The 27,804-nt window shown below is 37.4% G+C and overlaps 4 protein-coding genes and 1 long non-coding RNA gene across 7 annotated transcripts; 2 read left to right on the forward strand and 3 right to left on the reverse strand.

The window, feature by feature from the left end:
- Nucleotides 1-6,641: 6,641 nt before the first annotated feature.
- Nucleotides 6,642-8,308, reverse strand: LOC103952089 (probable inorganic phosphate transporter 1-5). The gene has a single exon (XM_018648636.2). It carries the CDS (start codon nucleotides 8,258-8,260, stop codon nucleotides 6,701-6,703), a length of 1,560 nt encoding a protein of 519 aa, XP_018504152.2. The 5' UTR covers nucleotides 8,261-8,308; the 3' UTR covers nucleotides 6,642-6,700.
- Nucleotides 8,309-10,460: 2,152 nt separating this feature from the next.
- On the reverse strand, nucleotides 10,461-13,018 carry LOC125478213. The gene is made up of 2 exons (XR_007259006.1): nucleotides 12,964-13,018; nucleotides 10,461-12,218 (listed from the first exon to the last, which is right to left on the reverse strand). It is a non-coding gene; the product is annotated as an uncharacterized LOC125478213 (long non-coding RNA).
- A 589-nt stretch (nucleotides 13,019-13,607) lies between these two features.
- On the reverse strand, nucleotides 13,608-16,035 carry LOC103952090 (transcription termination factor MTERF15, mitochondrial-like). 3 transcript variants are annotated; one of them, XM_048586077.1, is made up of 3 exons: nucleotides 14,376-16,035; nucleotides 14,057-14,127; nucleotides 13,608-13,944 (listed from the first exon to the last, which is right to left on the reverse strand). In XM_048586077.1, exon 1 carries the CDS (start codon nucleotides 15,896-15,898, stop codon nucleotides 14,723-14,725), a length of 1,176 nt encoding a protein of 391 aa, XP_048442034.1. In that variant the 5' UTR covers nucleotides 15,899-16,035; the 3' UTR covers nucleotides 13,608-13,944; nucleotides 14,057-14,127; nucleotides 14,376-14,722. The 3 variants fall into 3 exon arrangements, with proteins under 3 accessions (XP_048442034.1, XP_048442033.1, XP_048442035.1); XM_048586076.1 differs by having other exon boundaries at nucleotides 14,265-16,035; XM_048586078.1 differs by lacking the exon at nucleotides 14,057-14,127.
- Nucleotides 16,036-16,786: 751 nt separating this feature from the next.
- Nucleotides 16,787-21,441, forward strand: LOC103952091 (probable protein arginine N-methyltransferase 3). Its single transcript, XM_009363619.3, has 7 exons — nucleotides 16,787-17,136; nucleotides 17,678-18,232; nucleotides 18,340-18,437; nucleotides 19,346-19,424; nucleotides 19,543-19,803; nucleotides 19,920-20,087; nucleotides 20,720-21,441. Exons 1-7 carry the CDS (start codon nucleotides 16,846-16,848, stop codon nucleotides 21,176-21,178), a joined length of 1,911 nt encoding a protein of 636 aa, XP_009361894.2. The 5' UTR covers nucleotides 16,787-16,845; the 3' UTR covers nucleotides 21,179-21,441.
- Nucleotides 21,442-23,119: 1,678 nt separating this feature from the next.
- On the forward strand, nucleotides 23,120-27,627 carry LOC103952092. The gene is made up of 5 exons (XM_009363620.3): nucleotides 23,120-23,163; nucleotides 23,269-23,351; nucleotides 24,416-25,008; nucleotides 26,359-26,534; nucleotides 26,686-27,627. Exons 2-5 carry the CDS (start codon nucleotides 23,330-23,332, stop codon nucleotides 27,137-27,139), a joined length of 1,245 nt encoding a protein of 414 aa, XP_009361895.2. The 5' UTR covers nucleotides 23,120-23,163; nucleotides 23,269-23,329; the 3' UTR covers nucleotides 27,140-27,627.
- The last annotated feature ends 177 nt before the right edge of the window (nucleotides 27,628-27,804 follow it).

Here is a 27,804-nt window from a genome sequence, read left to right on the forward strand (position 1 = left end):
ATTTCTTATTAAGTAGATCCGTCTGGTTAAGTAAAATAAAAGTAATTAGCGTAACTTATTACGGTTTAGTGGTATTCTTCTTTATTTGCAAGTGAAAGGTTTTAAATTTGATTCTCACCATGAGCGAATTTGAACACATTATTGCTAGCCTATTGTGAGGCTAAACTCAGCATTCTCCCTTAGTGTGGATAATATCATTTATTAAAAAAAATAAAAATAATTAGCAGCATTTTACTAATGATGTTCACTCAACGTTACTAAATTATCTCAAGTAACTATCAACATTGTAATAACTAATTACGTACCAACTAACATACGACTTAGTGATCTTTTTTTTACTAGCAAGTGAAAGATCTCAAGTTCGACTTTTGAATAACGATGACATGCTATATATGTTTTGAGTTCGATAAATACTATAAATAGATAAAAAGGAGTGCAATGAGAGAAACGGGAGACATAAAATAACTTTCTTTTTTTGAAAAAGATGTAAATCCGTAGAATGTGAAAATGTGAACTGGTAGTGTGAAATTAGAACCTCATGGTCCATTATAAAAAGGACCATAAACCTAGATGGCGTGAAATGTACTTGGCCTTTCTTAGGTTAGAAGTTTAACTAAAAACTTAATTATGTTGCCAAAATTTTGACTGACTAATTGGTTATATAATATAAATTAATGAAAATTCTTTTGATTTTAGTTACATATGATATGAGTATCGAACTTTAGACGTAGCCCTACTCGCTACACTCACCATCAATCTCACCCTCAATGACATGAAGTAATCCAATTAAGATGTGAAAAAACACGAGTTAATTTCGTTACGGATGCTATTAGTAAATTCGGGAGATCCATTCAAGGAATAATTACCTAATTGAAAGGGATTCTACCTTGTCAACCTTTTTCAATTATCACATTCAAAACAATTTGAAATAAGTTAAGGAAAGAGTCATTTCAATTCCATTTGCTTTGTGCATAACATACATTAAGATTTTCTCTCTTTTTTAAACAAAATAATGAAACATTCAACACCATAATTCATGACCATAAACAAAGGAATGGATTTCTTCCCAATTTAAAAAAGCCAACCCATTACCACTCAATGTCTGATGGTATTTCTTTACACTTGAAAGTGAGAGATTTTAGATTCGAATCTTGTGAATGGTGAATTTCATACCAACTTAGGCTGTTCATTATGTGCCTTTGCCGCACTCCCCCTCTCCTTAGTGTAAAAATATCGATGTACTAAAAAAAAAAAAAAAACCAACCCATTGTCTCAAACATATTCTTCTCCACTCGCAAATAAGAGCGCTAAATTCAACTTGTAGCATAAGGAGGAATCGTTCCTTGCATTAAAAAAAAAAAAACTATAATCCTAATGAATTATCCAGTCCAATCCAATCCAGTTTTAAGCACCACATGTTAACTTAGAGAGCACCACTAAGATTGGTGGGCACTCTGAATCTTGACTAAATAATGCATACGAAACTCACATACATCAACGGAAAGAAACATTTCAATCTCCCGCGGCATTACACATACCAAAGATCTTGACAACCCTCCTTTATCCGGGCTTGGGACCGGCTGTGCCTAACAAACATTAAGACACAGGCGGAGTTGATATGTGTCGAGGCAGCTTCTGTACATTTATGCATAAAATCCAAGGACGTAAAGAAATTGTTCTCAATGCTTCTTCGGCCTTGTCATTTCCCCAATCTTGCTTTTTGGCCAATGCCATTCAACCGGCGGCTAAAATTCACCATGTATCCTTTGCGATCATGATCCTTGCTAACATCGTCTCACCAAAAAAAAAAGACGTGTTATCCAAAATTCACTCCAATTCGAATCAAAAGTATGTTATGACAAGTTTTTTCATAGCATCTGCATTAGCACGGGACTGACACCATAAAGGCGATTTGCACAATTTAACCTTCATTCGACTCATTACAAGCACGACGTGCAAGTTTACACAACTCATGGTGCCGAAATTGAAAGTTTGTTTTTAGCAAAAGCCCTAGTGAAATTACAAGTTTGATTTCAGAAAATCCCACCATTTCGTTATTGTTCTTGTATGCCACACACAACCAGAGTGTTGGTTTGAGGATTACAGACATTTTTTGTCACGTGTTGTATTGAGATATCAATTTCGGTTCATATTTTTCAAGTATTTTAATCTGTTAACAACCTTGATCATTTCCTTCAAATTCGCGTTTCTGTGCAATCATGCAAGAGCTTAAAGACGAGAGAAATACAAAAGCAAGGAACAACTGTGTATTTAACCCTTTAAAATTTAAAGCTCGTTTCACAGAAACCGAAAACCAAGATTGACAAAGGATTATAATACAGGAGTACAGGACCAAAACGAAATCCAATCAAAATACATGGATAAAAAAATGTATGGAAATTGTTTGAGAGACCACATTTTTATACCGCACTAATGTATCATTTGATGTGGCAAATAATGTGTACATACCACGTCAACTAATGACTGTATGCATCACTAACCAGTTACCACATAAAATGGGACAACAATGTGATACACATATGCTCTCCCTAGCATTACTCAAAAATATTTATAACCCTTCATTTAAATAATATCGTTGTTCATTGATTTGGTTTGATATTTTTAGGGCAAAGTACATTTCACATCAGAGGTTTATAGTCGGCTTCAAAATGGATCATGAGGTTCCAATTTTTTCATATTCCACCCCGACTTTTTTCCCTTAACCAAATTATACTTTTTGTTAGATTGACCGGCTTTAACCAATGACGTGGAAGTGCAGGACTCACCATCAAAATGTGCTCAATGTGTTTACTGCAGCACGCTTAGTGTGTTCGAGGGTGAGTTCAACTCTGACACATAATTAGTTAATAGTTGACCAAACAATCAATTGAACAAAAGGTGTAAATTGGACAAATGAAACGGTTGAGGTTTAACGTCAAAAAGTCGAAACTCATGGCCAAACCTCCATGATGCAAATTGTGCTTAGCCTTTCTATTTAATTGTTAGATTTTCATCAAAATTTATTCTAATGTCACACTACTGCCACTTTTTTTATCGGCTGGCTCAAATGTTAACCCAAAAAGAACTGAAACAACACAAGTAAAGATATACATACCAGGGGGCACAAATGACCTCCGCCCAGCTGCGAAAGTTTTGATTATCCTAATATTCCTGCAACCACAGAAAAAAATAACAACAAATGAAAGAAAGAAAAAAAAAAAATTTAAAGTAAATTAAATAAATAAAAGGGAAGAACAACTTACACATAATTTATACGTTTGTCAAAACTACAAACCAAATAGCTAGATTATCACGTATTTTTCAGTAACTCTCAATAAATATTATCAAACGCTTCCTTTAAATCTCAGTAAATTCGAGTTCTAGTGGCACCTTCCCTCCTTACACTCCAACACTCTGCAACTAAAAATTACCAAGAGGTAAACCATTCTTATGGGAACGTTATCGACAACATTCCTACGCTCATAGAACAACTTCTCCAATCAGCAAAAAATAATGCAAGATCCTTGAAGTCGTCGACAACATTCCCATGTTTATACAATATTTTATGTTCCAAAATTTGATATGTATATGCAGTAAAACATTTAACTGATTTACAGTTTCTAAAGGGGAGAAACTCAGCTGCAACATCGCGAAACCTACAAGAATGCACATGGGTCGTGTGTACATCTTTGACAAGCGGCCAAAATCTCATTTGTGTAATGTTCACGATGGTCACATTTCTCGATCTTTGATGTCAACCTCGGTTCATAACCTGAAAGAATATCAAACTTTGCATCAATTCCCGTTACGCATGCTTCATCAGTTGAACGAGTTTACGATTCAGAAACATACAGTTGATGCCAAACCCAGCCGAAGGGCTTTGTGACTTATCCGTCTTCCTATGTACAACATCCCGCGTATACTCATCCAGCATGCCAAGGAGAATATTTTGTATCGTGATGTGAAGAAACCACCCCAGCTCCTTCAAGCATACCAAACTAAATCAACACAAGATTGCATGACTTTTAGAAAGCACAATCAAACATTAAACCAATATTATTACATGCTGAATGCAAGCTGCCTACAAATATGATATTTTAAAAAACGATCTCTCAAGCATCCCGGTTCCTTTTTAAGGACCGTATGTGGTTATTGAATCATCCTTAAGTAATAATGCCCCAAATGTATAAATACAATCCATACAAGGGGGCAAAATAAAAGGAACGAATTCCAATCATCAGGCCTTAAAAGATGCATTCACGAAAAACACGAGCCAGAAAACTGAAACTTAGTGCAACATCACTTTATGCATGACAAGAGCTGCAATGAAGTACAAGAAATTGACGATTAAAAGCAAAACATACCTAACTGATAATTCCTATTGTGACTTTTGTGATGGTTGTGTTGAATCTATTGATCATATTCTTCGATGGTGTGATCGTGCAAAGTTAGTGTGGAATCAATTGGGTATGCATTCAATTGTTTTGTCCTCGGTTGATATTGACTTTCATGATTGGATGAGAGTCAATCTTTTTTCGAGAAGATTGCTCTGCCATAATCTGCCTTGATGAGGTGTTTTTGCCTTTGCTTGTTGGTGGTTATGGAAATGGAGGAATTTAAGCATTTTGGCGTCTGATTTCATTTACCCAAGTCAACCTTAGATTTTCATTTTTAAAGCTGCTAAAGAGTGGTTTGACGTGCAAAATTTTGGTGCTAAGCCTGTGAAGAGTAGGATTTTTTTAGCCTGGGATCCTCCTCCTCCTATTATGTCAAGTTGAATGTAGATGGCAGTATGAAGAGTGGCAAGGGGTGCTCTAGTGCTGGTGGGATTTTACGTGCTGCTGCAGGTGTGTGGATTGTTGGTTTCACTATAAATATTGGTGTGGGGAGTGTGCTTAATGCTGAGTTATGGGGTCTTTTTCATGGTCTGTCTCTTGCTTGGAGATTGGGTTATAGAAAAGTGCTTGTTGAATTGGACTCCGATGTGGCTGTTACTTTAGTAATGGATTTTAATTCCTCTATGCACCCTCTTGCTCATCTCATTACTTCTTGCTGGGAGTTATTGAGCAGGGATTCGATTTGCTCGATTTCTCATGTTTATCGTGAGAAGAATAGAGTGGCTGATGGTATGGCAGATTTAGGCCATAGGTTTGACATTGGTCTTCATGTTTTTTATGAGCCTCCTCCTCTTGTGGATAGGTTGATCTTTGAGGATGCTGTTGGGTTTCCTCATACCCGTTTTGTTAATAGTTAGTTGTTTTTCTTGGGTCTTTTGACCCCCAATTTTACCCAAAAAAAAAAGCAAAACATACCTCTGAGAAAGTATACTGCAACGCCAACAACATGCAAGACATAACTCAATGCATAGCCTGCAAAACATTGAATGATAATTAGCATGAACAGAATCCAATTACAAAACTTCATTGAAGGAAGAATTGTGTATATTATTTACCAGCGAACTCAAACGCCTTCCTAATTCAATGATCCACGACACCTGAATAAAAGATATGATTCTTAGTAGTATACATAACCATAGGTCGTTCTCCAGGGCGTTTTGAAACAAATTTTATGAAGATAAAATGAAATAATAATATTTTTCTTGTGGAAACACAAAGAAGATCCTGTAAAGACAGATCTTACTTTTTCGAACCACAGTTGCAAGGAATCTTCTTCTCCTCCAAAGGAAACTTATAATTGTAAGTAATTTCTTCACCAACAGCTATATGCCGTTTTGCGTAAATGAAAATACGTTTGTGACCATCAACACTGATAACAATTTCTTTGCAAATACCAGCCCAAACTAAATATTCTGAAGTTGAACTAAGCATCATATTTTAAAAACTCCCTTTGATTTCTTTCTTAATTTGATTTAGGATGACCACACTTTTTTTTTTTTTTTAAACCAAACTCTACCTTTGAACTTGGATTTTAAAGAAAGTGCCAAATCCTTTTTTCCTCCAAATTTTCTGGAGGTGCAAGTGAGTTGCATGCAAGGTTTAAATTATCAGTTATTACGGAAATCAACATCTCAAAATACAAATATAACGACTAATATTTCGAGAAGATATATGTTTATGAATAAATGGCCTGTTTTAGAACCAAATATAAACCACCTGTTTAGATTTTTTTTTTTTTTTTTTGGTTCAAACTTGTTTAGATTTCTTTAATTTGCTGAAAACCTCTGCGTTATTTCTTAGGAATTCGAAATAGTCTTCAATTTTTTTTTTTAATCTTTAATTCATGTTTTGTTTTTTCAAAAGAAATCTACTAAGGTGGTAGCAACCATAGCCGCTATCCTTGACGCCCAACTACAAATCCTCCCTTGTATTCCGAGGCGCCACGGCCAGCACAGCTTGAACGGGGCCGCCGCCTTCCACCTGAGTGACACGCCCTTATAGATGTATTCAATAAATGTAGCACAAATAATTTTATTAGTAAGTTAAGGTTGCGCATATGAGTGATATTACTCAAAACTTCAGGGGCTGTTCACTACATAGGAACACAGAGATATGAAGACTTTCTATTATTGAATTCACAACAATTTTATATAAAAAATTACCAAATTCTCGGACGCTGTGGTTTTTGCTGAAAGAACTTTTATAACTAGAGTTTACCACTCAATTGCTTTATTTCATAGTTGTTTATTCTCACAATAGAGAAACAATTTTTCTTTAAAAGCACTACAATATCAAACGAGCCCTTACTCCTCAGTCTCACCACTCATCTCCTCGAGTGATTTTCCATTTGGTTCAGGCACTAACAGTGTAAACAGCATGCCAAAGAAGTTGATGACGGCAAGCATAATAAGAGAATTCTTCATACCGATACCAGGCGGGTACCCTGCGTCTGCCTCCGCCGGGTTCGTGCTTTGTGCAGCGTATAAGAACCCGAAGGCGCCTACTATAGCTCCGGCCTTTCCTGCTGCAGCTGATATTCCATGACAAGTAGACCTCAACCTTGCTGGGAAGATTTCTGCTGGCACAGTGAAGGTAGTGGCATTGGGTCCAAAGTTGGAGAAGAAAAACGTAAGGGAGTACAATACCACGAACCCTATTCTGTTCGGTTTCAAAGTCCAGTGATGGTAAGGAATTGCAAGGGCAAACATGAACACTGTCATGAAAAAGAAACCCATTAGTTGGATCGGAAACCTTCCAATACGATCGATGAAGGCCACCGTAAACCAGTACCCTGGAACAAGACTGCACAATGCTATTAGTGTTTGTGCCCTTGCAATTTTATAGAGCTCTTCAATGGCGTTCATGGTTTCTGCTGCTGGAAGCCACCCGATTGTGCTGAATATGTCCTTTTGGAAAAGGTTTTGGCTGTAGTACGCAATGTCAAATAAGAACCAAGTAGTGGTGGTACCAAGGAGGTGAAGCCCGTGTCGGCGAGCAAACTCCTTCGTGAACAAGCCAAATGCTTTACTATCTGGATCTTCCATGATTTGAACGTCTTCTGATTCGAGATTAACTTGTAGAACCTTGGACATATCCGATGCGGCTTGTTTTGCGTTATTGGCAACAAGGGCAGTGTACCGAGCTGTCTCAGGCATTTTCATTCGCCAGAAATAAGTAAGAACAGCAGGGACAGCTCCAAACATCAAAACGATACGCCAAACATAATCTGCTTGAGGAACAAGAGAAGCATTTGGATCGACTGAGTAAGGGGGTGCCTTGTATGCGTGATCAAACGCGCTCGAAACAATTATAGAGACAATCCCAGCTGTCAGAATCCCAAATCCCTGCATGGCAAACACAGCAGCTATGAAAGCCCCGCGAGTCTTTTTGTTAGCGTATTCGGACATGATCGTAGCTGAAAGGGGATAGTCGCCACCAATGCCGAAACCAAGCCAGAATCTAAAGAAACAAAGCGTTGCCATGACACCTTCCGGCTTAGACCCAAAAGAGAGCCCCGATGCAATACAGCTCAACACCATCAGCATGAGTGTTATACCATAAACTCTTTTTCTGCCTAACTTGTCACCAAGCCAGCCGAAGCAGAGTTGTCCGACTAAAGTGCCGCATAGGGCGACACCGTTAACAGCTGCGGACACGTTGGGAGGCAGCGTGCCGGGCTTCTTTGCTCCTTGTTTGGTGTAGTAGATACGACCGAGGAGTTTGGTGACGTAGGAGATGGAGAAGAGATCATAGGCATCTGTGAAAAATCCCATTCCGGCTATGATGATTGCTGTGAAATGGTACCACTGCGTCTTGGCAACATCAAGTGCATTAAGCACTGCAGCTTGTTGATTCCTGGCCATGGATAAATCTTCTAACTGTTGCTAATTAATTACAGAAAATGTCCACTGCAAAAATAAAATAAAAAAAGAAAGAAAAAAAAAAGAAAAGGAAAATGGTTAGCAAATCATTTCTTCAATCATAAACTGATGTCATGCACCAAAAAGCGAAAAAAATATCAACAAAATATCGATCAAATATCACAAAAAGTAAAAACTCGACAAAGTATCAAGTATCAACAAACTGCTGATCAAAAAGAGATTTGAACCTTTGTGAATTTGCAGTGGAGAGTGGGATGTAGAGGTTCTCATGACCATGGATGATCAAGAACAATGGCCATTTATATAATAATTAATAAGTGCGTACTCAATCGTGAATCAAAACTTTCATTTGCATCACTATCATAAATAAAAAAAAACCGGTTTTTTAGTCAAAATTAACTATGAGATTGGCATCTCTCCACTTTAGTTCTTGAAAATGAAAAGAAGCGGGTTCTGAGTTTGTCCACCATAAATTATTTTGGTCATCCATGAAAAATTTGTCAATATCCTTAATAAATTATCACGTGAACGACTACGTGATCACTTTTTTAAGGGTAAAATTGTCAAACCAACCTCTTCACTTAACAAGTACATTGACAGATTTTTCACGAAATAATTAAAATGATTTACGGCGGACAAACTTAGGATCACTGCTATCCATTTTCATTATCATGAACTAAAATGAGAAGTTATATCAATTTCAAAAATCATTTTTGACTAAAAAGCCTTAAATAATCCTCTGTTTGCTGTGTGGTCAGTTGAAATAATTTCTCTCCTTTTTTTTGGGGTACGACAATAAACACTACCAATTTTTTGAATAAAAAAATAAATTGACTTTGACTTTCATGTGATCCAAGCCACACTATGGTCCACCAAATCAGCATAATTTTATTTCATCTAATGACGTGCAATTATAAAATATTGATGGGTTGAATTTGTGTATGTTTGACCAGTGATCTTGAATTGCTTATCAACTAATTACTAATAAAATAAATACTTGTCACTTAGTACTACGATCTAATAGTATTTCTCTTCATTTGTAAGTGAAAAGATTTAGGTTCGATTTTCACCAAAAGTGAATTCGAACCACATTATTACTAGCTCATTATGAGATTAAATATACTCTATTTCCTTTAGTATAAATAATATCGTTTGTTAAAAAACTAAAATAAAATAAACACTACTTGTAAGGGAGCTTAGCACTCAAGCAGTTTTGAGCATGCATATGTGCACTCGAGGTTCTATATGTGAATACGCCTCCCCTCAACATCATATGTGTTAGAATAGAAAAATGAAATAATCACTCAAAATTCTGGCAGGTGTAATTTTGTCGTGCAAAAAACGAACACTAGTAGGTGGTTTGAGGCCAATAAAATTTAGTCAATCCACATACAATCAAATGTAGAAATTTTTTTTTTAAAAAAAAAAATTAGGAATATGATTGTTCGAACTTAAAAGTAGAATCGCAATTGGAAGCCAAATTCTCATAGGTTTGGTATTACTTGTAACGCAAGAAAGTCCATCATGACTAGAATAAGGTACAAAGTGAAGAGATAAAGACACAATCAATTGCAATTTATTCAAATTCAAATGCACAAATGAGGATTAAAAGCATGAAACCAACTAGATTTGGTTGATTTGATTCTCACAAGAAAATTTGCGGCTTGTCTAGTGATCGAGTTTAGCCTGAATTAGCGGTAGAAGTTGCTCCCTCCGGACTTACTTCAAGGAAAGACACGATTGAGCAATTTCACAGAAATGCTTCACAGAAAGTATCAAAATATATATTCTCATTCTTATTTCATCAAGATATAACGTAAACAATACTATCACGATCAATTAGAAATACTTCGCGTATAGTATCAAAGTATATATTCTCTAAACATTGGGACGATTTCCCTTAGACGATAGAACCAGACGCAAGATGCCAGGTGTGTATCTCACTTCGCCAGACTTGCCTATCCACACACATCCTTATGTTGTCAGACTGTCAATTTGCATGATAATATAACCATTTTATGTTGCTTTAAAAATATAATATTGAAGATTTTCATAGAGTATATCGTGATAGATTTTGTCAGCTGATTACCACTAATTCCAAAAGCTTAAGCTGCCAAAGGCGTTAACTAAAACCTACATTCCAAACCAGTAATAAACAAAATCATACAGCCTAACAATTAGATATAAAACGAATAATCATATGCATAATTGAAGGATAATATACCAGGGATATACCCTTGTGAGATTACAGGTGTAAGCATGCAACATCATCATTTCTTTAGATATATAGTTTCAAACGTTCAAGCAACAGAGGGTCACAGACAGACTAAAGAAATACCCCAAAAAAATATAAACAATTCACCAGTGCATAAGGTATAAACTTACAAATATGCCATAAATGTCAATTTCTCATCATTTCATTCCCACTCGTTCGGATTCCTGGAAAGCAAGAGTTTGAATATGTAAAAGGGAATTGTTATTAGCACTCCAAAATTCTCATTCTACACTCCTAACTTTCTATATTTGGAAAGAAAATTACACTTGTGAAGAGTGTAGAATGAGATTTTTAGAGTGTCAATAAAACTTCCCATGTAAAAAAACAATTGATGATATCAATCCAAGATTTAGAGCAAGTCTACTGGCAAAGGCAAGGGCTAGGGGCAAGAGGCTTTATTTGGACTCTCAAAATGTCATTATTCTTGAAATCCAGCCCTCTCAAAACTTTGTTGTTCTAATGGTATTAGAGGCTAGGGGCTAAAATGTGTTAGGTGGCTAGTTTTCATTGGCTACAGGTTTCTTCCTAAGTTGGCTTAGGTGGCTAGTTTTCATTGGCACCAGGTTTCTTCCTAAGTTGGCTCTTCAAGAGCCTTGGGCAAGAGCCGAGGCTAAACTGGCCGCTCAAAGAGCCCTGGGCAAGTTTAGCCTGGGCTTAATACGTCGCGTTAGAAATTGAATTTTGTCATTTAGGGCTTAATAACACTTTTCGTAGGCTAATTTGCATGCATTAAATATACTCTAAAAGGCGTGACTGAATGAGATGACTCTAACTAATTCTTTAATGAAATTTATAACGACATATTTGAGAACTTACAGTTAAGGTGTTCACGTAGAGAACTGAAATCAACTAAATATATAACCTTCAAACTTGTCTAACTTGAACACCTCCTCCCCTTTAAATTTTATTTTTACTCATATAAAACAAGAAAACATCCAACTCCAGGTGTAGTGAAAAGGAACATCTTCTGAGTGGTTTCCGTTTGGGTGAGAACTGTCCAGGCAGGATGTGGTATAATATTAAATAACTAGACACACATGTTCAGCTGTGGCTTTCGCTTGTTGCTTTCAGATTCCATTTTTCTGAAGTTTTAACGTTCTATAGTTGTTAAGTAGTGAAGACTTTCAATGCTTAAATTAAATATAACTCTTCTGCTTCCTTAATCATCTAATTTGTAATATTAAACTGGTTTTTTGAAAGCTTGGACATACGGATCATCTTTCCCTACTCCCACAATTCTAAATAAAGATCTCATTCAATGTGCTATACACAGGCACACAGCTATATATCTACACCTATATATATAAGCGTTTTAATCACGCGTTCTTTCTTTTGCTTTTTTGTTGACACTGAAGATCTGGGAACTATTTGCTAAACGTACTATTTTCAAAGGGATGAAAATGAATTTTGGTCACCCGAATGCAGTTCTAGAATGCTGAATTGAGTTGTCGGAACTAGGACTCTAGGAATGCCAGCCACCCTTTCAAAAGCTACATCTGAGATGTATGTTACCCTAATCCCCTTTGGCATCCCTCTATCATGAAGATAATTATTTAAGACTTGAATCCATGTCTATGTTTACAAGTATAACAACGGCATACCAGTTACCAATAGACAAGGATTCCCTCGTATTCTGTGGCCTAGTTATGCGCATGCTACCCTCACCTGCAAGTAGATAGCCTTGTCAATACAGGCTCAGAGCACCATACAAAAGCAAACTAATACGTATTATAAAATAATGTGTGAAATCCCACATCGTCCAGGGGAATGATCCTTATATGTATATTCCCATCTTTACCTAGCATGAGACATTTTAGGAACTCACTGGCTTCAGGTTCCATGGGAACTCCAAAGTTAAGCAAGTAGCGCGCGAGAGCACTCCCAGGATGGGTAACCCATCGGGAAGTTCTCGTGTGAGTTCCCAGAAACAAAACCGTGAGGGCATGGTCGAGGCCAAGGCGGACAATATCGTGTTACGATGGTGGAGCGGGCCCGGGAAGTGGTCCTGCCTGGGCCGGGATGTGACAATTTGGTATTAGAGCCTAATCCTGGCTGTGATGTGCCGACGAAGATGTCGGGCCCCTAAGGGGGGTGGATTGTGACATCCCACATCGCCTAGGGGAGTGATCCTTATATGTATATTCTCATTTCTACCTAGCATGAGGCCTTTTGGGAGCTCACTGGCTTCGGGTTCCATGGAGACTCCGAAGTTAAGCAAGTAGCGCGCGAGAGCACTCCCAGGATGGGTGACCCATCGAGAAGTTCTCGTGTGAGTTCCCAGAAACAAAACCGTAAGGGCGTGGTCGCGGCCCAAAGCGGATAATATCGTGCTACGGTGATGAAGTGAGCCCGGAAAATGGTCCCGCCTGGGCCGGGATGTGACATAATGTATCAAGCAAATGATGTTCACCTTTATTTCTGCTCCATCTTCATGACCTTTTGGCTATGTTTAGATAAGGGATTTGAGCTAAATATAACTAGAAATGGACTGCAAAAGATTATATGGAGGGATTTGAAATGAGTAGATACAATGCATTAAGATGCAAATGACTACTTGAGAGGGTTTTACAAATGTCTTAGCAATGATCATGTAGCACATTTCATAGTCCTCCATCTAATATTTTATTGTCCATTTCTAACTATATTTAGCCTATATCTTTAGGTACTTGCAAATCCCTCACGTAACACAACCTTTAAGTTGTGGCCCAAAAGACACTCAAATTATTGGCACTTTCCAGATTTGGGAAGGAAACTCACCCTTATATAGAATTCTTCAAATGCAGTCATGATGAATTTAATACAGCAAGTACCACAAGTCAAATGTAGAAGCTACTGGTACTCGTACCACACAATGTGATATGTGACAAAGTTAGATGTACATAAGAATAGATGGACATCCAGTTGAAATTCAAGGCGAAAAATTCTGTCCATCAAACTGAAGGGCAAAGTACTGATATGCAATATCACATGTCAGTTAGACAGAACCCACTAATCCATCGTCACAGATTCACACTAATGCAAGAAATCAAAAAAGAGCTGCAGAAAATCCACATCTGAATCACAGAGTAATTGGTGTGTAATTTATGACGAGCTTGGATGTGCTATACAAACGTATGAATACAATACTTAACATATATGAGAATCTGCTAAGTAAAGAGTAGACACGATTGTACGAGGAAAGCAAAAGAAATGACAATGTGGTCATGCAAGGAGAAAAGGCAAAGAGATCTTTGCAATGCAAAATGAATACAAACTTTATTCCACCCCATCCACTTCAAAAACCAAACACCAAAGTTTTTTCCTCCAAAACAATTAGGGTGAACTGTGTTGTTACTCGCAGCAGAGACATGAAGAAAACCTTCAATTCCTACAAATCCAGCATCATGTGCTCCTGAACAACAAGGAGCTTACTAAGTGTTTTAATCTTCTCAAATTGTAAGTACAGCGTATTCTAAGGGTTAACATTAAACCCTGTAAGTGTAATTAATGTTGTATAAACTAACTTTTCTTATGAAGTGCTCCATTTTTCTTCTTGGCGGTTCAGTTTGGACTTCCTTTCACAAGCTTGCACTAACTAATAACAGCAGGAATATCATATAAGCACTTATTTCTCATGACCTGTAGCTCTCTTCATATTTATGGAAAAATAAATATTACCCTTTTGTTTATTGAACAGGAATTAATTAGAGAGTTGAAACAATAAACAAGTACAATTGTAAAGGCAAACTTCTCTCTTTTGATCAGAAAGTCTTCAAATGTTTTCTAATAGATTCATTCATCCACGGATATAAAAGATATAAGAAATGTCTCTTCATTACATACCCCATCAACTGCCATGAGAACTGATATGTATGCGGGCGTGCTCGCATTTTTGTTTCTTTTGATTTGAACAATAGACCCAAAAAAGAAAAGGTCCCTTTCACTCCTCTGTTGAATATATTAGAAGCAAGACTTTGTGCATCCTGTCAAAAGCCATGCAGCACCATTAACTGTAAATTGGTGGCATCAGGGAGATCAGGCCAATATCAAGTTGGTGTTCAGTGTTCTAATATATGTACAATTAAAGCAGCTACTGCTAGGCATTGGAGAAGCAGAAGATAAACCAACGAATTTATATTTTCAGCCACTGGCAACCAAGTGAATTTGCTGCAGCAAAATATGAAGGGAGATTACACATCCTGGATATCAACATTTCCATGATACACACTCACAATTTGAGGTACTTGGTGGAGATATCTGGTCACAAAACTCTCCAAGAACTTCTTTTCCACAGATTTTAACACGACATTCAGACTCAAGTTTTCAATATTTACCAATCCCTTCAACAGCAAAACTTTTACAACCTTACACCTCGGGATAATTCTCTTCTCCAAACTCAAACCCATGACCACCGGGTACTTGGCAACCATTCTTGACGGCCATCCCATCTTGTTCACTAACAATTCCATTACTTGCGCTATTTTCTTCTCCGACTTAGTCATACACTGCGGGAACCGCCTGAAAGCAGAGAGAACATCATCCTCAGACCAACCCCACCTCTTATAAACTTCAAGGTTTTGATCCCATCTCGACTTACCATTGTGCCCGCACAATGTGCTTATTGCAACAGCTGAAGTAGATTTTTCGAGATTAAAACCCATTTGCTTAACCACATCCACTACTTCTCCAAACTTTTCAGTCTTCCACATCAATTCACGGGGAAATCTAGCAAGCAACAGAGAAATGCATGACTGGGGCATACCTGATTCTCTCAAAATCCCAATGTTCGGCTCCACATTCTTCGAGTGTCCTTCCAAGAAAATCCAGGTACCGCGCTTGACAACAGAAGCCGCATTTTTCTCCGAAAGCATACTCCTCAGAAACTCATAAGTCGGTACAATCCGTTTCCGCAAGCTCAACACCAAAAGATTTGGGCTATAAGCCACAATTCTGGCAACGTCCTCCCTCGAAACTCCAATGGAGCTGAAAAACTCGAGCTTTGGCAAAAGGGTTTGATCAGGATCGGCTAAAAGGAACTGAGGGCGTGACCTGACGAGCTTCGAGATCTGGGTTTGGGAGAATCCATGGCTTCCCAGAAGGGCCAATACGGAGTCCGCTCTTTCTGGGGACTGCAACTTGATCGTCTTGGAGGCGGAAATTGCATTTTCCGGGGCCAACCCACATGAGTTTATGAGGTAATTGACTGTGAAATCATGGTGGTTTTCAGAGATTTCTGACCTGAATTGTCTGCAAAGTAGCTGAATTTGAAGAGGGAAATGTGAGGTTTTTAGATCTTTGGAAGCAAATGTAGAAGAAAATATTGAAAACCCCAATCGAAGGCTCTTCAAATTGCAGAGCGAAATCATGCTACGATGTCGATGGTGAATAACTTCTGTGGTAGAATTCAAAACCCTAGCGGGTCTTTTTCTTTTTGAACTGAACTTGCCACCATTGTCGGCTTTGCCACCTCAATTACGTAACCCGAAATGAAATATGAATCGATTGCTCACTCAAATTTAACGGCGCAGTAAATTTGGATTTAACAGGGTTTTAATGGACTGTTTTATGTGACAGATTTTAAAGAATTTTAAGGAACTTTATAATTTTGTAAGATTTTGGAAGATTTATATTTAAATTAGATAATTACCCATTACCTTCAGATTTGATGAATTTTCATTCATTTTTTTTATTAAGTACTGGATGATTTTAACCTCAAGAGAATCACCTGTGGTCATGTGATGGAAAAATAGATGAAATTTTATCGATTATGACGATGAGGGATTAATGACACATTCCGACCGAAATTAAGGCGTGACGGTCAGCACGTCTTGATTTTTGTCGGGGTATATTATTTAATTGGTGATTTCTGCACCCCTTGATTTTGGTCAGGGTGTGTCAGTTAATTGGTGATTTCAAACGGTTCGAAGAGTTAATTATCAAAAAAATTTAGCCGATCAATTTCAACAACGATAATATTTTAGGAAGTCAAACGACATTTTCCCCTTATACTATATTTGGATAAGAAAAATAAACTTAAAATTTAAGTAAAAATCAAAATTTATAAATTGACATACACTGATTTCTTTATTTAAATTTATAAATATAAAAATTTAAAATTTTCACGTGAAGAAAAAAAATGAAATTTTTACTTATAATACCGGCTGGAGGCTTGTGGGAATGTAAACGTTAAAACGAAGAATCCGATGGCAAAATCGCCAATTCAGATTTTTATTACAGTTATTAGGGTTTGTAGAGGGTTTAAGGTTCAAAGTGAAGAAACCCTCCTTCCTCCCTTTCTCTCTCAATATTACTCATGGCGAAGAACGGCTCCGAATACGAACCCACATTCACAGACGACGGCGACGAAGAATCCGAAGAGCTCCAAGACTGGAACGATTGGAATGCAGAACCAGAAGAAGAAGACGAAGAAGAAGAAGAGGGCTCAGACTTGCTGTGCTTGTTCTGCGACTCCAGGTACAGCTCGTGCGACGACCTCTTCGACCACTGCACTTCGACCCACCGTTTCGACTTTCAGGCCGTTCGGAAAGCGCTGGGTCTGAATTTCTACGGCTCCTTCAAGCTCATTAACTTCGTTCGCTCTCAGGTCAGTCATTGAGCTGACAGACAAACAAAGGGAATGAAATTTTGAGATAGAATTTAGTAATTGGATTGGATTAGCGTTGTTTGAGTAGTTCTTTTGCTTTCGGTTTTGATTTGTTTGAGTAAGCGAAACTTGAGGAATTCGCTTTTACCGGGTAGTATCTTCAGCTGCAATGCTAAGATGTCGGAAATGGAACTTTGTTTATCTAATGTGAAATTATATTCATTGTTTTGGTTGGTGTTAGGATACAAATGAAAAATTGGTTAAAAAGAGAAATCCTTGAATCCTTACGCTGCGCATAACACGAAATGGCCACGACAAATTGTTGTAGTTGTCTGCATTTGTATTGATGTATGAAATGCATTGTTAGTCCTTTAAAAAGTTTATTCATTTTTCCTTCATTTGTTGGTATTAGGTGCGTGCCTTTTGTTTTTTTCGGCTGTTGGGAATTTGAATGTTAATGGGCAGAGCAAATTGTTTTCATCATCCTGTAATTTTGGAGTTTTTATTTTTTGTATTTTCTGCTGATTCCATTTGTTTCCAGGTTGCTGAAAACAGATGTTGGAGTTGTGGGCTGACTTGTCATTCCAACCAAGATCTACAGAATCATTTACATGAAACAGTCAATTTCAAAGACATTACACCTGGATGGGATAGTGATGAGTATCTAAAACCTTTCTTGCAAGATGATTCGGTCTTGTATAGCTTTGGTGAAGATGAAGAAGGTGAAGATGACTATGCTGCAGTAGTTGACAAGGACGAACTTATGAGTGATTTGAGGCAGTTTGAAGAGATCTGCATTGATCATGATATTCATGTGCCAAAGATTGCTATTGATTATGATACCTCTAATGAAAGTGGGAGAAATGTTGCTTCATCATCCAATGGCCCCTTGAATAATGTGAATTCTCCTGGAAAGGCGATCATCAATGGTTTGGATTCAGGAGAACATGTTGGGTCAGCTGATAGAAAGAAAAAAGAACAGCTTTTAAGAGCATATATTCCAAATCATGGCTCAAAGGATATCAAGAATGTTAACAATGACTACTTTGGCGCTTACAGTTCATTTGGCATTCACAGAGAGATGCTCAGTGATAAGGTATTAAGTTAATCTGTATTTCCTGGCAGAAGAAAATTTGAAATGAAAAAGCCTGTTTGTGTTTGTATTTTAGTTTGATTTAGACTCCTATATTGTCATTTATGCAGGTAAGAATGGATGCTTATGGACAAGCTATTTTAAAGAACCCCTCTCTCTTGAAGAGTGCAGTGGTGATGGATGTAGGTTGTGGCACAGGTATACTAAGGTGAGATGACATGCTAGTTGCTTTCTTATGGAAGTAACAATTAGTTGGAGGTTTCTGATTCTGTACTTCATAGTGGATTTAATCTCAGTCAAAATGCCGGTTTTGTCACAAGGGCTGTTATGTTTATCTCTGTGCTTCTTTGTTCTATCGAGGTGATAATGCTTTCTTGGTTTGACGGCATTACCCATGAGTCTTGTTAACTACGGGATTGCTTGTTGCATTTGAACACTAGTAATGACTAGAAACTTAGACCTCTGATATGATCAGTTGAAGATGTGCTCTAGGAAAACTTTAACTTGGAATAATAATTACTTGAACAATCTCCTTGGGAAATATTTGAACAGTGAGGAAAAAGAAAAAGGAGAAAAGAAGCAAAAATCTTTGAAAAGTAAAAGTTTTGCGACTCTGTTAATAACATGTGTGATTGACTTTGCAGGCAACTGTTTTGTATGGTATGAGTTTACAATAATGAAAATGGGTTGCAAAACCCTGTATTTGTGTTGGCTATTGTAGCTGATATTGAGATTCTTTAAATCTTCCCAGTGTCCAATCTAAAGTGTGTCTCTAGAGACAAATTATACGAAATGTTTTTTGCATTATCTCTAGAAATGTTTACAAATACTATAGTTTCAGTTTAAATATTTGAGGTTGCTGAGTATGTAAAAAGTTGCTAGTGACCATATTTCCTCTATCAATTCAACATTAATGTGGGCAAGAGATTTACGAGTTTCTTGCATAGAATTCATAACTTGTGCTGAAGAACAATACAACAGTTTCTCAAATAGCCAGTCTCTATATATTATGTTCAGGCAATGAAGGTCTGAAGTGTGATCATGTTGATTATTATCAATGTTCCATTACTCAACAACTTATTGCTCCTCTAACTTAATCTTGTTTTCCCCTAATAGTCTCTTTGCAGCCCAAGCAGGTGCTTCAAAGGTAATTGCAATTGAAGCAAGTGAGAAAATGGCTTCAGTGGCAACTCGGGTAAATTTTCCCTGTTTTTTAATTGGATTTCTTCATGTCCTGACAGAGTTTGTTGTGAGTACTTAATTGTTGTGAGTACTCAATTGTTGTAAGTACTTAATTGGTTTTTTAATTGCAGATTGCAAAAGACAATGGCCTTTTGTCTAGTAAGAGCCCTGGTGAAAGTACTAACCATGGCACTGGGGTAGTAGAAGTGGTTCAAGGTATGGTTGAGGAGCTTGATAAATCCATACTAATTGAACCTCATAGTGTTGATGTATTACTGAGTGAATGGATGGGGTACTGCCTACTTTATGAGGCAATGCTCAGTTCAGTGCTTTATGCACGGGATCGGTGGTTAAAACCTGGAGGTGCCATGCTTCCTGATACGGCAACTATTGTGAGTTCTTTCTCGAGCCTCTTATCTCTTCAATTCTTCACATATGTCTCCATATGTTGTTCTTAGGGTTACTTTGTTCTTTCGTTTTTTCCATTCAAATTTCCCTTTTTTCTTAGTTTGTTGCAGGATTTGGAAAAGCAGCTACCAGTCTTCCATTTTGGGAAAATGTGTATGGTTTCAACATGTCTTCTGTTGGCAAGGAGCTTGTTGAAGGTGCAGCCCAAATCCCTATTGTGGATACAGTGGATGGTCATTGTTTAGTGACCAATGCTGCTGTTCTCCAGGTTGGTGTTATGTAAGTGTTATATTTATATGTGCATATGCAATGTATCGGGTCTTCAATTAGTCTAGGTTTTAAACATGACTTTGTGATGGATCAGTCGCTCTCTGTGCACTCCTTCATGCTCAATTTTATCTTTCTTGTCTTGTTATCTATATTCATCTTTCAAAATTCACGCCTTTTGCATGCGATAAATCATTTTTTGCTAACGGCAGCAAAGTCCCAGTGCCCGTCAAGTGGTTTGCATTCTTAGTTTTTGTATTAAATTTGTTACATGGTTATGTAACAAATCAGTTATTTTCTCTTGTGACATGTCCTTAATAGGACTATAAATGAAGAAATAAGATGCAGAATATGGCAGTTGCTGGGACCAAAGCATGATAAACATAGATCAAAACTTAGGTATACAAGACTTAGGCTCAACATGACAACGTTAAAGGGGGAAAATCCACCTAATAATTTAGTTTTAGTAATATGATATTATAATTTATAATATAACGTTTATACTAATTATATTATTTAATTATTGTCATCGTACATGTGAATTTATGGAACATTATATGTACCAAAACTGAATAAGCATACCAGTGGCTCCAATTTGGTGGACAATGATTTTCCTTTGATTTTGTTTCACAGAGCTTTGACTTGGTGACAATGAAGCCTGATGAAGTTGATTTTACTGCAAGTGTTGAGTTGGAACCAAACTTGAGCGGTGCAGCTAACAGCTTAACTGATTTGCAATCTAAAGCAACCTGGTGTTTTGGAGTTGTCTTGTGGTTTGAGACGGGGTTTACCGGCAGGTTTTGCAAAGAGATGCCGGCTGTTTTGTCAACATCCCCATATACTCCCAAAACGCACTGGCAGCAAACAATTTTGACATTTAAGGAACCAATTGCTGTGACATCAGGAAAATCTAACGTGGACGGATCAGCAGCAGTTGGCACTGAAGCTTGTCCGGCTGCAAGGATTCATCTGCGAATAAGCATTGCTCGTGCTTCCCATCATCGTGACATTGACATTTCCTTAGAAACTGCTGGAGTTGATCCTCATGGTCGGAAGCGTAATTGGCCTGTTCAAATTTTTAATCTTGGTTAGTCTAATGATCAAAATTTGGAATCCTGATTGCCCCTACTTCTCAACATCTTAACGTTGACATTTTCCGAGAGACTGCTGGAGTTGATCTTGATTGTCCGAACCACAATTTGGCCTGTGTAACTTCAGTCGACGTTGGTATAACGATTCAGACCTAAGATCGGCCGAATTCGGTTTAGTTTTGTACCGTCTGTGTTGTTTCACTTCTATTTTGGTTCTGAAGAATTTGGGTTAATGACAAAAAACTACCTTAAGTTTGGGTCAAATGACACTTTCATACCTCATCTTTTAAAATTGACAATGTCATACCTCATCTTACGAATTTGTGTCAATGTTATACCTTCCGTTAGCTTGGCCGTTTATTTCTCAGTTAAATGCTGACGTGGCATGATCTGGGACCCATTTTTATTAAAAAATTAATAAAAAAATTATTAAAAACAAAAAAAATCATTTAATATTAGTTAATATTAAAATAATAAAAAATTATGAAAAAAACATTTTTTTTTTTTTTTTTTCTTCTCTTCTCTCTTCTTCTTCTTCTTCTTCCCTCTGTCTTTCTTCTTCTTCTTTCTTCTTCTTCTTCTGCGACAAACTGGTTGTTGTTTTTTTTTTTTTTTTTTTTTTTCTTGTTCTTCCTTCTCGCTCTCTTCTTCTTCTTCCCTGTTTCTTCCCTGTTTCTCTTCTTCTTCTTCTTTCTTCTGCACGGAAACACTGTGTAGTTGTTTTTTTTTGTTTTTTTTTTTTTTTTTTTTCTTCTGCTTCTCTCTTCTTCCTGCGGTTCTGCTTTCACTCGTCGTCCCTTCTTCTTTTCCCTCTTCTCCTCTCTCCCCCACCCAACCTAACCCGCAAAGAGAAGAAGAAGAAGAAGAGGGACAGAAGAAGAGAGAAGAAAAAAAAAAAAAAAAAAAAAAAAAAAAACCCAGTTTGTCCCGTGAAGAAGAAGAAGAAGAAGAAGAAGAAGAAGAAGAGAAGAAGAAGAAGAGGAAGAAGAAGAAGAGAGAAGAAGAAGAAGAAAAAAAAAAAAAAAAAAACCCAGTTGTCTCCGTGCAGAAGAAGAAGAAGAAGAAGAGGGAAGAAGAGGGAAGAAGAAGAAGAAGAAGAGAGAAGAAGAAGAAAAAAAAAAAAAAATGGTTTTTTTAAATAATTTTTTATTATTATTTTAATATTTAAATAATATTAAATGATTTTTTTTGTTTTTAATAATTTTTTTATTAATTTTTTAATAAAAATGGGTCCCAGATCATGCCACGTCAGCATTTAACTGAGAAATAAACGGCCAAGCTAACGGAAGGTATAACATTGACACAAATTCGTAAGATGAGGTATGACATTGTCAATTTTAAAAGATGAGGTATGAAAGTGTCATTTGACCCATACTTGAGGTAGTTTTTTGTAATTAACCCGAAGAATTTTCTAGTTTGTGTTTATTTCCTTGCGGAGTTTATTCATAAAAAAAAAGAAAAAGTATTGTTCTTGAATTTCAACAACTAGTGAACGACAGGCCTAAAATCGCAAAAATTGAAACGACGTGGACCAAAATGAAACTCCACGCAAACCTCGTGGACTAAAATCAAATTCTTTCACTAGTAAAATTGAGACATTTTTTTATTATTGGGGGTCGAAGTCGAATGTATGTTTATTTTAATTGCAATTTTAGAGAATGAAACAGAAATAGTTTATCCAAAAGAGGGTCCCACCTTTTAACGACCCCCAGATTCTCAACAAAGTCAAACCGATCCACAGACCCTCAAAAAAGTATGCTAATCCGACGGCCAGGATCAACTCAACTCACCGCAGATTTTCCCTCTACAACGCACTCACGGAAAATATCTGTGGGCGCGCAATAACACGTGACAGTTTGTAAGGCGGTGCGTTTTGTCACTTACGTGGGGCCCAATCAACTGCCCGATGCTTTCCGTCTTCAAAACAGCGCCTAATATATAACAGACCACCGTACTTTTTCACAACTCCACCTCTAATCGAACCAGGTACTTTCTCTCTCGATTTTTTATTTAATTTTTAGCTTAATTTGGGTTATTTAATTTTGGGTTTAATTCGGATTATTATTTTTGGGGTTATTTGGAGTGGTGTAGGTGGGAATTGCAGAGGAAGATCTGATGTACTTGCTGGTGGATCTCAACTTTACACAAGATCATGATGGCCCTTGAACAACCCGGTTCGATTTTCTTTTTTTTGATGCGAAATTCGTTTAAAGTTTAAATTTTTATACGAAATTTGATCTCACAGTTACTGCTTCAATTCTCAGTGTGAACTTTGTGCTTGGCGAATTTTGTTTTCGGTGGCGATTTTTGTTGCAATTAATTGTTTTTGTGGTGGGTTTTAGTTTTTTTTTTGGTTGTGTTTTTTGATTGTTTGGGAGCAGTTTGTTTGGCGTTGTATGATTTAATCTAGGTTGATATGATGCAATTGGGTAAAGTAGAAGTCTTTTGATGATGTGGTATAATATTCTGGCTCGTTGGGAGTGTTTAGATGATTGTAGCCTCTAAATTTAAAAGGAAACGAATGTCGTAGAATATTGTCTCCGTCATGATTGTAGTTTTGAATTGAGATGCCAATGCTGTGAATTTTTTTTTTCTTTTTGAAATTCAGAGAACAATGAAACTTTCATCTTGTCCTCTTTTTTGTTGACAAAGTTATATCTAAAAATCTAATTTGCGGAGTGCATGAATCAAACTTGGGTCCAAGAGACGGACTCACTGCCTTGGGGTTAGTATAACCGATTTGGTAATGATATCACTAAAAGTTGTTTTCCAGTCTAGCAGCTTTACATGTTACAGTTTGATCGAAAATTAAAAGGTAGATGAGTTTGAGGCAGTGAGATATATCTGGATCTGTGTTCTAAACTTCTAATTGAATATGTGACCTTTGAAAAGGATTCTGAACTCAGTGGAGTAGGTTTCTCCTGATTCTGAAAGATTGGACATTGTGCTCTTGGACGTTGATGATGATTGGTGACCGATTAACCAATTGCATCTTAAACACATGAATTTCAGTTTCTCTTTTCCTCGGAGCGGTGCATTGTTTCTACTACATAAGTACACTAAAAATGTTGAACACATCTATAAAGTTATCGATGCTTTAATTTCGGTGGAATACTGCATGTGTTCTGCAAACACTTTAAACTCGTCTACTCTTTGTTGTTTGATGTGTTGGTTTTTGCTGGTTATCCAATGACACGGTACTTGTGTTTCATCTCATTTTATTTCTTTCCTGTTGCAGAAGATATGGAAAGGAAGTGTGAGGCTTCCTTTAAATGCCCCCACAAGGGATTCCCGTACAACCTCCAGTGTAATGGGAGTCCCATTGAAGGATTTCCAAATCTTAAAGATGCAATTGGTAATCATCCAGTTGGGGATGTTCCTGAATCAGACCGTCCATTGGGCAGCAAATTTCTTGAACCTCCAACTGAATGTCACAACAAACCTAACTACCATCATGATTTTGGATACTGGTCAACCTTCCATTATGACTCCCAAAAGGTGCAACAGTGCCAGACGAATGCTTTTGAGAGCCAGTTTTATCCCTTTCCCATGGAAAATCGATTTCATTATGCTCCATTCAATATGTTTGCTCAAAGTTACCCGAATGACTTCCAGTTCCAAGACTTTCAGTATTTTGTGGTAATAGACTTTGAGGCTACCTGCGATAAGGATAGAAATCCCCCTCCTCAAGAGATAATCGAGTTTCCATCTGTGATAGTGAGTAGCATGACAGGCCAACTGGAAGCATGTTTTCAGACTTACGTGAGACCAACATGCAACCAACTCTTAAGTGATTTCTGCAAGGATCTGACAGGAATCCAGCAAATTCAGGTTTGTCCTGAACTTAGCCTGCTTTTATTTATCCATAGGAACAAAATACTGTGTAGACTTCTTAATGGCTGTATTTATTGACATTATCCTGATTGTCTAACATGATACGGTCTGGTGAATCATCTTATGGGTCCATCGTATGTTTTACGTCAATGTTATGTTTGCAACTGTTAAAGATGGGAATCTTGGTCGTGTGTGGATTTTCATTGGCTCAATTAGTGTTGTCAACTGTAAAGTTGTCAATAATAGTTCCACCTATGCTTAGCAGAAATTTTTTGTCCTTAGTATCCACCCACCTCCCTTGGGGAGTTAATTTCATAAGCTATAATCCTGCTCCCATTCTCTATACATCTTATATGCTATTGGCACTGCATGACTTTGCTATTCAGTGTAAAATCTGTAGATCAATTCTGGAAGAATTTGGATAGTGGTAAATTGCTGATTACTTTGAATCCTATGGTCACTATGAAGATAAATTTTATACACAATCACCTTGGGCTCAATTAGGTCATGTAATATATAAGTGGTGGACTATATAGTTCATGATAGAATATATGATAGTTCTCATTGTGGTCGCATGGAAGATTTGATGCGACAATGATTGAAAACATGCACCCTAAAGCTGCAGTGTACTTGCTTACACGTGTCTATAGATACACTTAGCAGTGGACTGAAATGGAGTAACTGGCATAGAGAGTAGGTTGAGTTTGCGATTGATGCTATGAGCACTATTCTACAAAATGAGTTATGAAAGTGAATTTTGTGGGAGCTGTTTTCCAGTTTTGTTGGTCAAGAGAAAAAATGGTTATGAAAGTGAAGTTGTATGAAACTATGGCCTTGTTTGGTGCAAAGGATTGGTTTGGAATGGATAAGCCACTATTTCAAGGTCTGTTGAAAGAAGAAATAAAAATTTTGTGGCTAACTTGGAGGTAGGAGAAAGTTTACTTTAGAAGAGAAGTTATCCATTCCTATCCTCCCCAAAATGAGAGGATTCAAAGGGAGAAGTTTTCTTCTTGCGTAGTCCTCTTCTAATCCCCTCAAAATGAAAAAATCATTATCTTCTACCTTCAAAATACATTGAATTTGGACGGTTATCCATTCCAATCCAATCCTCTATACCAAACGAGGTTTTTATATTTTAATTTGTAGTTGATGTTGTAATGGCATGCTTTGTGCGTACTTCTTAACTTAGAATCTTCTAAGTCTCTAGATATCACCACATTCTTTGAGTACTGTATGTTATGTGATGGAATTTGCAACTTTTTGTTGTGATATTGTGTTACCAGTGTTTCTCTTCTTTCTTTACTGTGATCCGCTAAATTCATTGATGATGAATATGGGTATTGGTAGGTGGATAGAGGAGTTACCATAAGTGAGGCCCTTTTAAGGCATGACAAATGGCTTGAGAAGAAGGGAATAAAAAACACCAACTTTGCTGTTGTGACATGGTCAAACTGGGACTGTCGGGTCATGTTGGAATCTGAGTGCCGATTCAAGAAAATTCGAAAGCCTCCATATTTTAACCGGTAAGAAATGCAGATCAAAGAAACTAGTGTTCATTGGAGTTATTTCTGTAGTGAATATAAGAAACTTTGTCAATAATTTTTTGGTGTTTAATATATACGGAAAAGACATCAGAATATTTCTCATATTTTCATGTTGATTTTCTCTTGATAGATGGATCAACTTAAAGGTCCCTTTCTGTGAGGTTTTCGGTGGTGCTAGGTGCAACCTGAAGGAGGCAGTTCAAATGGCAGGCTTGGCATGGCAGGGCCGTGCTCACTGTGGCCTGGATGATGCCAAAAACACTGCTCGCCTACTTTCGCTTCTCATGTGCAGGGGCTTCAAATTTGCCATTACAAACTCATTGGTGTGGCAGACTGCTGACCGTCCTTTGACAATGAAACAATCCCCAGAGCACATGTCACCACCACATCACCCTCTGAAACTGAAGGAGATGGGCGCTCCAGTATTCCATTATCATCACCCATTCTGTTTCTGTGGGGTGAAGAGCAGCAAAGGTATGGTCCGGAAGCCAGGGCCAAAGCAAGGGAGCTTCTTCTTTGGCTGTGGAAACTGGACCGCCACTAGAGGCGCCCGTTGCCATTACTTCGAGTGGGCTTCTGCATAATCGAAAGTAAGAAAGAAATTCCTGATCTTTCGAGATCTTATCCTAAGCTTATTCAAAATTTCTTCTGTATAAAAAAAGACCAAAAAGGGAAAAAAAAGAGAGAGGACGGAAGTAGGGATTGTCTCCGAGAGGAAGCGAAATACGGCATTTTTAGCCGGCTGGTGAGGTTTCTGATTCACCCAGAAGAATAGATATAAATAGTTGGCTCAAACTGCTTATGTTTCTGCCAAATATTTAAGTACTCTAAAAAGGGAAGAACTTCAACCTGTAAAGATGACTTTGATGTTGACAGACGGAACAATTTGGGGAGTGAATTTGGGTAGTGATTTTAGGATGATGGTGCTTCTGCATGCATGCCTGAGAGCTCAAAAAGGCATGCCGAATGATCTTTAAATAAACTTGTGAAATAGGGGAGACTTATGGTTTTCTAAATGCAAACTTCTATGGGCATCTCAGTAGAGTTGATGTGCCCACTTTGCTTGCTGTTCTTTTTTCGTTGCCGTTTTTCGATTGCTGGTTGTGTATTCTGGACACAAAAACAAACCATCCCCAAACACTTTTTAACTATTCATAACATTTAGATGAGTATGCGTGTTTTGATCAAAGATAATGGTCGATATTTCTATGGAAATATCCAAAAAATTAGAGAAAGATAAGGAAATGGA

Source organism: the organism of the source record quoted next, unplaced genomic scaffold, assembly GCF_019419815.1.
Source record: "Pyrus x bretschneideri cultivar Hongxiangsu unplaced genomic scaffold, Pyrus_bretschneideri_v1 Contig24, whole genome shotgun sequence".
In the NCBI taxonomy this organism is placed as follows: domain Eukaryota; kingdom Viridiplantae; phylum Streptophyta; class Magnoliopsida; order Rosales; family Rosaceae; genus Pyrus; species Pyrus x bretschneideri.